Raw genomic sequence first — 13924 nt, forward strand, 5'->3', positions numbered from 1 at the left:
GTTTAGAATCACTCGGAAAATATTGGAAGTCTTATGAGATTCCAATTAAAAGTTAAAATATCGAAATTTAACGAAAATATAAAATTTGAAATAAGTAAAATTTTATTATTGAAAGTTGTATATAATCTCGTTAGAAACATTTAGGCGAAAACCTCATCGAAATCCGAGTTATAACGAAGAAGTTATGACCAATCGAAGATCCGCGACAAAACCGGCACGGTGCCGAATGACGTAAAAAGTGAGTTTTTGATAAACTACTTTTTAGCCTTAGTGATCTAAATGAAAGTCGTAGTATTCGTTAAACCGAGAATTTTGATAAAAAGAACGCCAAAATCTGACTTCGTATGAAGAAGTTATGATTTTTCTAAGTTTTAGCTTAGCAGTGGACAACTAAAAACTCGAATTTTAGATCGACCGATTTTTAGCCGACACAACCTAAACGAGAATCGAAGGTCTCGTCAATAGTAGTACAACGGTAAAAAGTCTGTCGAAAACGGACGTCGGGATGAAGAAGTTATGAATTTTTAACGGATTTTCCTGTCCCGGTCTGTTAAAAATAATAATATTAAAAATAAAGTCAAAACTAGCCGACGAAGTCTAAACGAAAGTCGTAGAGCATAATTTTCCCTACGCGTGCATATAAAGAACGTCAGAAACGGAGCTCGTATGCGAAAGTTATGGATTTTAGAAGAATTGGGTGCAATTTTCGAGAAAATTCGCATGGAATGGAGCTGGTCATGTGATCCTCGCATGCTTACCTCGTGCCCGACTCGCGTGTCGCATGCTGATTCGACCGAGGGTGCGGTCCAATGATCTTCCGACGCGCATCGCTGCTGACTGCCCCGTGTCCGAAGTGGTGGACCAATCCGAAGCCGGCACGCAACCTCCTCGCATCCGAGCCCCGCCCAAGCAGCCACCTGGTCCGAGCCTCGCAGACACCTGCCCTCTTCCCCTCGCTTCGGATCCGGACCTCGCTACTATAAATAGTAGCTGCGAGATCTCCCGGGTAAACTTTATAAATTTGCCCTTTTTCACCTTTTTTCCACATTTTCACTACTTTGACATCCCCCGAAGCCCCGGTATTAATTCCAACGCCCGAAACACGCCCCGAAATTCCCGAGAAGCCCGAAAAAATTTATCTTTTCAGTTTCGAAGCCCAACCCTAGCAGGGCCCGGTTTTCAACGAAGAAAGCTAATTATAGTAACGAAGTGCTGCCCAAATTACTATTTTAACCCCCTGTTATTTCACGGTGAGTTTAATATATAGGAACAATTGTATGTTATGTGTTATATGTGCTATGTGCTTTTTCCATGTTATCATCTCGTGTTATTATTTCTGCTATTTTTATAGCAAGGCTATACCTCTGACCACGAAGTGTATGCCATAGGCATCACTTGGGTATTGGTATGTACCGTTGACCATGAAGTGTATGACATAGGCATCACTTTGGCTTCGGCAGTATGCTAAGATAAGGCTGAAAGCCTGAATATTCTAGCAAAATGATATTCCTGAGTATTTTCTGTGCCACTTGTGCTGAAACTTTATTCATTGTATATCAAGTATGGAAATTGTTATGTCTCATTGATTGATATGGAAAGCTTTTCGCATTATGTCTTTGTTGTTCCTTGTTCCTCTTTGCTTCTGCCATATTGAAGTATATATATAGCATAACGTTATATTGTATCTATTATTGAACTCACTAAGCGTCACCCCTTACCCCTCTCAATGTTTAACTAATTTGCAGGAGATAAGCATCCATTATAGTTATATACTGATAGAAGATTTTTGAATAGTTTGAAACTATTGTTTTGATAGAAGATTTTCGAATAGTTTGAAACTACTGTATTTTGCACTCCCATATGTATAAAACTACAGAATCCTGGGAAGTTATGTAATATATAACACTTTGAAATAGTTGGTTTGTATCCAGTAGTTTGTAATCACTTTATCAATATAAAATATTGTTTTTATGAATATGCACGTAGCATGTTTCGGAGTAACAATTGTCAAATATGAAAGTGTGGGTCTTTCAGTTTAGTTCAAAAATAGTTTCAAAAAACTCATATCATGGCAAACGGAAGACTTTAAATTTTGAACATAACATAAACATTTTATACCCACCAATGATCATCTTGCAAGTAATAGAAGGATTAAAACACCAACCAAAGAAAGGATGAAGAAATAACAACCTTTGTTGTTCTTTGGGTCCTTTTGGGAGGCTTGGAAGTTGATGAAGAATTTGAAACCTTTGAGACACCAACAATGACTCAACTTGATGTAGAATGCTAGTTCTTTGTATAAAACTCTTAAGTTTTGAACCAAACCCAAGTATGGTTCAAAGAGAGCAAATTGCAAGCATCAAATCTTCAAGTGTTCAAAGCAAGAGAAGAGAAGAGGAAAAGGAAGATGCTCTCAACAATATGAAGGAACTAACAAGCCAAAAATGCAAGACTTTAGCTATTTAAAGCATGCACTTGATCTAAAGGTCTTTAACCATTAAGACCTTTAGACAACCTTGTCTACCATGCTTTCTCCTATGCTTCTACTTTTGATTAAACAAATTGGAAACCCATGTCTCTACTTTCCCTCCTCATAACCGACCATCATATTGTGAATGATGTGTACACTAGCGCTACCTATAAACTACAATATAATGTTGTTTTTGCAACCCTCCCCCGTGTTGATTATTGGTTGGATTCGAATTGGACGATTGAAGTGGATTACTCAAAACTTTTTGGTACTCGAGGTAGGAGGCGTGCAAACTGAATATGTAATGAGATGGACAAGCATCATACCGATGAACCTTGTAGATATGGATTATGCCACCAACCAGGCCATAATCGAAAAAGTTTTTCAAATTCTCAACCAAGGTTTAATACGATGTAAGCAATGTATTTTATTGATCTCGTAATTTCAAGTTTAGTGATCTTGTAATTTTTTGTTTACTTGATTTTTTTAATTTAACGTTGGATTGGTCTTGTAATTTCTTAATGTTATAATGTTATAAATATGATGTGAAATATGTGTTTTATTTATTATATATAATTTTAGTAATATTTAATATTGTTATTGATTTGAAGGTGTTAATGATATATTTTTAGTTGTATAAATTATATATATATATATATATATATATATATATATATATATATATATATATATATATAAAAGTTAATAATATGTTTATAATTAAAAAATATTATACATCAATAATATATTCATAATAAAAAAAGTATCTATATCTATCTATCTATCTATCTATCTATATACCTTATAAAGGAAGCATTTTTCCTTGATTCTTATACATTTGAAACCCCCTAATTTAATTTCCTTGATTCTTATGTATTTGAAACCCCCTAATTTAATTAATACCATTCAAAAGACTTTTTAATAATGATTATTAATTGGTTCTTTAATATAAAAATAACATGAACAACATCAAACATAACAAGACCAAGTATAAATACGGTGAATAATAGGAACATCGTTGTCATATTTTGCAACGATTAAGGACCTTTAAAAAAGGAAAAAAGACTTTTATGTGTGTATTGCTTTTCATATGAATTTCAATAATTTTTTTATTTTTACCAACGGTTTCAATGTGTGGTTGCTTCCTGTATGTCACATGTTATATTCAGGGTAGAAACTTTTGCATAAAGATGCACCTAATTCCATTCACTACAGGTATTAAATTAATATTTGACTCATGCATACACAAACAAATCTTGCTGATCATTTTTAATTTTTTGAATAGATTCGGTTTTCATCATCATTCCTTCAACAATGGAAATTATATCTACCTTCACTATTTGACACTTCCATATGTATCCATGCGTGTAAAAAATTTTATTTTTCTTAAGATTTTTTTTGTTAAAACCATTTTAATACTTAAGAATATAAAAAAAGATGGAAAACAGTGAAATATTCATCGTTGGCGTCACAATGTGGATTTATTGAACCCTAGAAGATATTGGAAAATTTGAAGTCATAATAACAAATGTATTGCTACATATAAATTGTTTTAAATGTCAATTGGTCTTAGTTTTCATTAAAGTCATGATTTCCTATTTGATCCTATAAAATATCACATGTGAACTAAAGGCAGGTCATGCATATTTTAATGTTGTACTGGTACAACCGATACCAATGAGTTGTCATGCTCCTATTCAAGTCATGAGAAGGTAATCCTTTTAGCTTTCATTTTTTTGTATATATACATTTAGTCTCAACCAAGCATTTTTGTGGCAGGGTGTGTTTGTATTAGTCTCTAATAAGAACTAGATGTTGGTATCCCGACTTTGCCTATGTGGTTTTAGTCTATGCCTATGTGGTTTTAATTTGCCGATGTTGGAATATGAAAATTAATATGATGTATCGATATGCATTTAACAAATAATAAGTACATCACATTATTTACTTAGTCGATATTAATGGATATAAATGGCAATTTGTGCATTTGCAGTTGAGTAATCTGGATTGAAGCAGAGTAATAAAGGTGTGGGGTGATAAACAAACATAGGTTTCGTAGTATTTGTTGGATGTTTTGGCTTTGATAGAAAAGAACCCATCAAATACAAAAAAAACAACATTAATATATTTCTAGAACTGAAAACGTTGTATTTTGAATAACATGTAATACTAGGATAAAATATGAAAGGTGTTATGATATAAATATCAATAACATATATTAATTTTAATATTTATTTGTCAAAATTTTAAGTACGTAATATTACGTTGCGCAACGCGCGGCTATTCGCCTAGTTATGTATAAAGTTGGTAAAAATAGAAAATAAAAATAAAAGGTAAAAGATAAATATGTAATTCAAAACTTTTACAATATAAAACTGGAATTTCTAATAATATACAAGGGCCATTTATGTACTTAAAAAATCCATTCATATGGTTGAAGCGGGGCTACAACCTCATTCCTACAAATCAATTTGAAAGAGCTTTCTTTTTATAAACATTTTAGAAAAGAGTTCATTTTTTTTTACATAATCTTAATTTTTTGCCAACTTCAAACGTGTATAACTCATTAATATGAATTATTAATTATGTTTGAGCTGATTTTTTCACATTGTTCTTTGTAACAAGGTATAGCTTCCCGACATCCAAATTTGGAATGCAATATGTTATTTTAGCTTCAAACGTGCATAACTCATTCATATGGAAAAAAACCAACTTTGATTATTTATAACTTTCGCATACAAACTCCGTTTTAGTTGAATTTTTTACATTATATTCTTTGTGGCAATGTCTATCCATAAACATATTATACTCCTAATTTTGATGGCAGACGCAGAAGGTTAAAGTAGGGGTGATACTAAAATTTTTTTTCCAAAAAAATTCAAATTATTAGTGGCACTCGTATTTTAAGCCGGTGCACCTAATAGAAAAAACATAAAAAACATAAAAAAAAAAAAAAAAATTTTACACTACGTGCCGGAATCGGAGCAGTGACCCGGGACCCCCGGACACCACTAAGGTCCGCTACTGATGTATGTTATTCGGTGAAAACTATGAAGAAAAAAATTATCACTTTCGCATACAAATTCCATGACAGTTTCGCATACAAATTCCATGACTATTTGGGTTCTCCCAATCAAGGGATGACTTGCGAAAATCTCAAAAAAAAAAAAAACAAAAAGCCACAGACCATCTAGATTTTCTCAAATATTCACTTGTGAAAAAAAATATATTAAAGTCTCAAAAAATTTCAGAGCCTACCAAGATTTTTTTTCAGAATGTGACATACAAAAATTATGGTTGTTATGGTTATTTTTCTGATTTTTTTATTATTTTATGAAAAACTTTTGAAAAATGTACTATTATGGTTGTTTCTCTTTGTTTTAAGTTCTTATTTGAATATCTACTATCAATAATAAATAAAAAATTTAATTCACGAAAGTCTCGCACGCAAATTTCATAGCTTTTGATCCATGATCTCGATCATGATTTTCTACATCCATATGTATGAATGTATCATATGTGTGTGATCCTAGTCCTAGCAAAACATAATTCTACATCATGTAAACATATTTGAAGTCTTTTTGGTAAATAAAGAAGAGCTTACTAGAAGTCTAGAACGGATGAAATTCAACATTTATTTCTAAAATAAGAAAACTTTATGATGAAGTGATTGGAGTTAGATTGATACAAATCATTCAGGGGACCATGCATCATGAGGATCGATGATTAAAGGGTACGACAAATGCGGGCGATATCCCATCCATCATCCATACTACGCACACATTGGTCCCCACTCTCAACACAAACTTACATTTCGATTAAAGTTCTTTACCCATACATACATACATTCCACTTTTATGCTTCTTTTAATTCCTTTTAAATTCCAAGATTTCTAATTGCATACATATAATAATTTACAATTAGTTGTGTTTATTTTATAGCAAGATAAATTACAAATCCTATTAAATCTAACTTTGTTGGTTTGGTTGACGTGTCACAAATTACGTAAGTGGATTTGTTTAATTCGGTCATCCTTATCATGAAGCTAAATGTCATTATTTGAAACTGATAATAACCCTACCAGTATAGAATGTCATTATTTGAAACCGATGATAACCTGACCCTTACGGTAACTTTTGTAGTTTTTTAAGAATACATTTCATAAAAAGAGCAATAAACTTGGTGAATTCCATTAGAACTGGATAAACGGATATAATTAAATATCGACAATTATGACTCAGAGAATGACTATGTCACATATATGACATCCAACATTGACGAATTTTGAAGAGTATATTTCAAATACATTAAATGTTAATACTTTTTTATAATTATATTAATCTATCTTAAATCTAAAAAGTTGGAGCAAAAATTGGGATAAAACCATTGATGTAACGTATGCTAATGTTGTAGTTGTAGTCATGTGATGTAGCTTTGTCTTGCAAACAAATGGTAGGGGAATGAGGCCTACCATAACCATGTAAAATCAGCTAACTTTCCTTATTTTACCAAACACGAATCTCCATATGGTAACAAATCATAATATTTTTGGGGAAAATTTGGCTATCCTTTAAACAAGATTTAGAAAATATAATCTAACCCTTTAAAATTTTGAGTTGTATGTTTCATGGGATGATGGGAAGAAAATAACGTTACTATATAAATGATATCGACGTAGATGATGCATGGTGTTCAGAAACGTTAATGGTTGGTTGGTTGGGTCGGGTTAAGAGTCGTGTTTAAGTATTCATACCGACAAGTGCAGATTTGAACTTAAGGTTGAGAATGATTGATCTATCAAATGTCATGATTAATAATAGTGGGGCATTGTGTTCATGTAGCCCTTTGGTTTAATTGAGTTTATTTACATGATTATGATTTATTCAAGAGAAAATCACAAAAATACCAAGTAGAGGAAAAATCAACAAAATGGAAATTTTCTTTTTAATTTGTACACAATGGACAACTTATTTTGGCAATGAAAGCACTACAAATCACTTTCTACTTGGAAGTTGCATTTTAAATTGTTCCCATCATAAACAAAACAAAAAGCTTTAAAATATTTTATTAAAAAAGATTTGTATCATTGCAAAGTTGTCCATATCATTAAGAAACTCATAAATTTTCATTATTTTTGTTATAGAAACCATTCAAAAAAATAAATTTGCACGGAATCGGGATTTTATTGTGATAAAAAATAATTTAGCAGGGAATTGGAATTTTATTGTGGTCCTATGACGACATAGGCGATCATTTGTGTAAACGTATTAAAAATAGTTATTTTGTTGAAACATTTTCTCTTTATATTAGTCATTTTTGTCATTTTCCTTTTATTTAATATACTGTAAAACTGATGATATGTTTACATTTTAGTGTAAAACTGATTATATGTTGAGAAATTTCGTCAAATAACCATAAGGGGGGAAAATAACCATAAAAATCAAGGTTTTATATAATGACCATAAGATCCGCAGAGGGTGCTCTGCGGATCAAATTAACCTTCTGAGAAACGATCCACACCTCTGCGGAAATGAGATGCCAACGTTTTTATTTGGGATTTTGAGGATCCGCAGAGGCGTCTCTGCGGATCTTCTATATGCTCTGCAGATCTTCATTTTCACGGTCGAATACCCCTATACTGCGAAAAAACCCACATACCTCATACCCTATTGCGGAAAGACGAAGGAGACAAGTCGAACGCGATCAATCGATCATTTCAATGGTGCGTAAATCGCGGCTTGTGGAACAACTACACTCCGATGTGTTATCCGATGGCTATGGAACACATGTAAGTTTCTTTTCCCTCCTTTTGAATCGTAATTGGCCATTATTTTGAGTTTTTTATATGTTCGTAGATTTATTTTTCCTCCATCAATGGTGCGTAAATCGTGTATGATAGTTTGTATTAGTAAATCCCAAAATGTTTGCCCGATTATTGCCCTGGAAGTATATTTTCTGCGAAGAACAAATCCGCAGTGGTATGCCCACCCCGAATGGTGACTCGATGTTCTGTCATTTGATGATGTTGCATGAGGTTCATGATGTGTTGGTAGCCAGGGATGGGAGGTTTCGGTTCGAGTTACAAGGCAGGGTGGTGGAATATGGTGAAACCGAATGTTGTTTGATTAGCGGTTTGAGATTTGGACCTTATATTGATGTAATCAATACAAAACACAAAACAAAATCTGCATTACAGAGTCGGTTGTTCCCAAATTTGAGAGATGAAGATTTACGGCTGAAATATATAGAAGACTACATAAAAGGGTCAGCATTCGAGACTTGTAGTGATAATGATGCGGTAATGCTTATGAATATGTTGATTTTTGTTGAGAGGTCTCATAAGACGTGATACATATACATGCATTATGTCGGTAGTGTTTGACCTCGCCGATAATCTTCATAATTGGAACAGGTAGTAAATTTATTTATAACTACAAGATGATTCATATTAATTATAATGAGTACGATAGGTTTGCGTGGGGTACGTTTTTATGGAGGTATAGTGAAACACAATTACGACTCTGGTTTGGGAAAATCTACAGATATTTACGAGATCAAGCCAATATGGGTCTCGTGAAGACGTTGAAGTATACGGTGACCGGTTTTCACCTCCAGTTTAAGGTTAGTTTTACGTGCAATTAATATTACACATTTTAAAGTTTTTATGATCATCGACAAATCATAACATGTTAAAGTTATACTAGGTATGGATTTTAGAGACATTTCCAGAAGCTTTGAGGTATGCCCATCACACCGCAAATGAATTTCCAAGAATGAGGGCATGGAGAATAAAAACACAATTAACTGTCGAGCAATGTTTACACATATTAGACGTGTCAGTGGTATAGTTATACATTCCTTATAAATTTATATATAGTAAATAATCGATATGTAGTCAAAATTCATGTTTTTATTTTGCAGGAAAACATCATTCCATGTGATGTGGTAGCAACAGAATTTAGGTCGAATTGTCATTCTATTCGCGTTATCTGAGTTGGACTTTGGACGGAATGGAGTCTCCACCGATGCAACAGAGCCCCCCTAAACAGCACTCTCCATCACCTCAAGCCAATCAGTTCCAGGAACCAGATTACATCATCTCACCCGCTCATGGTCGGGGCGCAGAGCACATCACCTCACAAGAGAGTAAAATAGACAAGTTAATGGGCGTTGTTAATCATTTGGAAACCACAATGGAGCAGGTGTCGAAGAAAATTGAGAAATGGGAAAACGAAAGACAATTTGGTGTGAATGATTTCGATAATGTGGATGACCATGTTGAAACATTCTTTGGTGGTTTGGAGAAAGAGTCACCAGCTATGTATGTGGAGTCACCGCCGATGTTTGTTGAAATTAACGATAATACAGTTACACCGGTAAATGTTACACCGAAAAAAAGGGGGAAGATGAAATCGAAGTATTGTAGGGAGCCTTACGTACAGGTATTAAATATATTACTTTGTATTTATAAATTATATCGTCGTTAAAAATTACTTAACATTTTGAATTTATAGGTTCCATCCACAGAACCAGTGAAGAACAAAAAAAGGAAGAAAACCGAAGACGGACGCTACTATAGAGAACGTACAGTTGCTATTGGACCGTTACATGCCTACTGATGATGAATTTTGGAAATTATGGGGAAAGAACCAGACGACGCTTTTTTTGGAACATAAGTATTATAAAGGTTTTGAGATGAATTGAGAATTTTGGGCAACTTTACTTGTCATGTATAGGTCTGGGTGGTTGGACTCTGAGGTAAGATATATCCCTTATTTCATTTCACAAAACGTTTGGGATAATTAATTGTAGAAAAATTTAACTTCTTATCTTATAACACGCGATATTTGGTAATATGGGCGTCGTTGTTGAATGATATCAACCCCTCGACTGCTAGGTGGACGATTATTCGCCCTCATGACACCACTTTGGAAGCTGGGAAGAAACATTATTTGAGGTGAATAGCAGCAGGGAAGCTTGGCGGACCTCATTGGAAAGATATTGATCGGGTAATTATATTTATTTATATATGATATAAATTTTAAAATTTATATATAAAATTTTTAATTTTTATATATATGTATAGATATATATATATATATATATATATATATATATATATATATATATATATATATATATATAATTTAACATTTTTATGCACGTTTTAATTCCCATCAACGTCCCGCAAGTTCATTGATTTTTGGCGGAGTTGAATCTCATTACATGGAAAGTGACCATATACGATTAAGCTAAATGGTGTGATTATTTCAAAAAGTATGGGGAAAACAGTTGTTTCAAAACCTTCAATGATAGTATTTTAAGTGAACTAGAGAAAATTTCATATTGAAATCATTTTCACGATAGACAGAAACCTAGTTCGGTGGAATTTGTTGAAGGTGAACCAGTTAGTTGCCAATAATTGCATATAAATAACCTAAAAAAACCAAGTACATGAAAATAACCTACTACAAAAGCAATATGATTTAAAAATACGGGAGATCTTTTATAAGATTCCAAGGGGCTTCATACTCGAATTCCGACCCTTCGCTAATGGACTTGTATCCCTCTTTCGCCGCCTCCAAGATCACTTCCTCATCTTCATTCGGTCGTGCGTCATCGATTTTGTTATAAAAATCGTTGAATAACAAAATTTCTGTGTTTACTTCATACCATTTCGCTGTGACAGCAACAATGTTATGATAGTTTCCTGCAGCGGTTTGAGGATCAGCGTTGTAGGTATAAGTTAAACGGGTCGGAAAACTTGGATCATTCACACCGATGCTCTCGTACACAGTAATATATGCACGTGCTAGACGTAGGATCTTCTCAGCAGTCCATGGTTTGGAACCCATTATGAGTGAAAATATGAGGGGTATTTTTTCAAAAAATTTAATCGAAGAAAGGATGAAAAGTAGATGAAATCATACGCATACTAAAGTGAATTTATAGTAAAATCCTTATGGATGAAACCGTAATTTTTTTATAATAAAATATTACTACTGCGGAACGAACACTATTCACAGAATTAACAGTAATTTGCTGCGGAGTTGATGAAATAGTAATGCAAAAGTTTATTGGAATACTATTGTTTTTTTTGTCTTATACAAACTTCATAATAAACACATTTTAAAATAAACATCATTCATTCAAATCGAACCACGGAAAGTATGTTCCGTCTTCGTATTTCATCCATTGGTTTTGTGAGTCTTGCATCCCTTGGTTTTCCGTTGCTTGCGTCCGTAGGTTTTCTGTCTTATGCATCCCTTGGATTTCTGCCTCCTGCTTCCATTGGTTTTCTGTCGCTTGCGTCCCTTCGTCTTCTCTCGCTTTTGTCCCACTTCCTGAAGCCCCACTACGTTTTCTACTTTTATTTTGCTTCTTTGGGACAATTTCTTTACACGTCCTTGCATTATGTGTTGTATAATGGCATCTACTACATCTTCTAATTTTCGGTTCCTCACCTTGTGAGGGGATACGGTTGGTGTTTTTCGGTCTACCCGCTTGACGTATTTCCATTAATGGAGGGTTAACAACCATAAGGTCATTAGGAACCTACCAATCACCATGGTCTGGTAGGGGTAGACGACCTCCTCGTACGTTCTTCGATGCGTTTCAATTTTATAAGCATCTATAGCCATATGGCCACAATTTTCATTTTTCAAGTGCGTTAAAACCATTATCACATGACCACAAGGCAAACGAGTTAGTTTCCAATAATTGCAAGAACAAGTCTTTTGCCTCAAGTCAACTATGCCACCACTTTTGAAGTCATGGACTTGATATGTTGCATTGTGAACACCAGATACCGACCATCCTGTTATCCCGTCTTTATTTTTTTTAACCATAGCTTCAGCCCACTTCGTAAGTATTGTTGTACTTTTTTCTGTTAAAACAATGATATATCATTATATATGACATTTATCATTCAATTTGACAAAATTTTAGTCATACCTGCAGGCAACCGACGTTGGTAAAACCATTTCTGCATAAGCACACGGAAGAACTCAAGAAGTGGTAATATAGGCAACTTCCTAACATCTTTTGATACAACATTCATGGACTCTGCACTGTTTGAGGTCAAATAATCGTACCTCATGGTAGGGCAGTGGGATCTAGTCCATTTATCACGTGAAATTTAACTAAGGTACGCTGCTACATCTGTTCTAACTCAGTGGTCTTGTAAGCTCTTACATGCTTCCAAAACAAAACTTGCTGTTTTTTTTTATTTTTTCCGAAGGTGTGCACTATGTTTCCTATTAGATGAAAACCACACAAGCCATGTTGAGCATTTTGGAAAACATTTTGAATACTTACAGCAATTGATGCAGCCCTATCCGTTATAAATGCCAGACCTTCCAAATCACCAATGCATTCATGTAGTTTTTCAAGGAACCATGTCCAAGAATCCGTTGTCTCTTTTGGACAAATTCCATACCCAATAGGCAATATCTAATTGTTGCCATCCATGGCAACTGCATGCAATATGGTGCCTTTGTATTTTCCCTTCAGATGGGCACCATCCATAATAATAACTTTTCTACAAAACCGTCTGAAAGCACGTATCTGCAACAATTATGTAAAAAGCATGAATATATTAACAATTTATTTTGTTTATAAACACTATATATTTACAAAGTTTAAAATTTAATTTATGTATTTACCGCGCAGCCAATAACGAAAAAACAATACTCGAAGCGATCCTCCAAATCAGTTTGTATGTACGCCACAGTCCCAGGATTATGTTTCTTTAAGTTGTGAAAATAAACTAGAAGTTTGGAGAAACTTTCTTCGGGGGTCCCCGTCATCAATCCCATAGCAAATTCTCTAGCATGCCACACTTGTGAATAATTCAAATTAATTTTCAGCAATGCATTCATATCTCTAATAATATCTTTAGGCCTTCAAACTCTCAAACTACCATGACCCATTATGTCATGTATTATGGTTCCCACAACTTCACTAGTTGCTTGCCTATGATTTGGGTGTAGAAGTAATGAAGAACATGTGTGCTCCTCATTAAAAGTCTTAACTTCAAACATTTTAGTTCCTTTAATGACAGCTGCATATAAACTCCAATGACAGTTTTCTTGCAAACAAACAACCTCGTATCGAGATTTGCTTGACTTTTGAACCTTAATATGAAACTTTTCTTTAACCGCTTTGAATTTAATAGAAGTTGTTAGGTCTTTTTTGGTGTTATAGGTTTGATTCACAAATATTTTATCATTCGGACCTAAACTGTGAAATGGTCCAGATTCAAGAATAGGTTCTGGACAATCAGGAATAGGAGGAATACAATACCAGGGATTAAAAGCAATTGTCCGTTGCGTATACTCATTTTCCGACCAATCTTCATTTGATTTTTAATCGGCTAATTGATCATCAAAATCAGGTAGTTCTCCAAACTCAAATAAATTTTGATGTTCTAATTCTGTCATACGCAAATTTGGT

At 33.8% G+C, this 13924-nt stretch overlaps 1 protein-coding gene across 3 annotated transcripts; it reads left to right on the top strand.

Annotated features, from left to right (window-relative positions):
- Window positions 1-7958: 7958 nt before the first annotated feature.
- On the top strand, window positions 7959-12938 carry LOC145156921 (uncharacterized). Of its 3 annotated transcripts, XM_079076129.1 has the most exons (9): window positions 7959-8258; window positions 8326-8882; window positions 8941-9091; window positions 9175-9312; window positions 9392-9912; window positions 9985-10228; window positions 10368-10479; window positions 12431-12617; window positions 12711-12938. In XM_079076129.1, the coding sequence occupies exons 5-6, from the start codon at window positions 9481-9483 to the stop codon at window positions 10087-10089; spliced, it is 537 nt and encodes a 178-aa protein (XP_078932255.1). In that variant the 5' UTR covers window positions 7959-8258; window positions 8326-8882; window positions 8941-9091; window positions 9175-9312; window positions 9392-9480; the 3' UTR covers window positions 10090-10228; window positions 10368-10479; window positions 12431-12617; window positions 12711-12938. The 3 variants fall into 3 exon arrangements, with proteins under 3 accessions (XP_078932255.1, XP_078932256.1, XP_078932258.1); XM_079076130.1 differs by lacking the exon at window positions 8326-8882; XM_079076132.1 differs by lacking the exon at window positions 8326-8882 and having other exon boundaries at window positions 9013-9091.
- Window positions 12939-13924: the final 986 nt, after the last annotated feature.

This window comes from Lactuca virosa, chromosome 2, assembly GCF_052849685.1.
Source record: "Lactuca virosa cultivar CGN04683 chromosome 2, Lactuca_virosa_CGN04683_v6, whole genome shotgun sequence".
In the NCBI taxonomy this organism is placed as follows: Eukaryota; Viridiplantae; Streptophyta; class Magnoliopsida; order Asterales; family Asteraceae; genus Lactuca; species Lactuca virosa.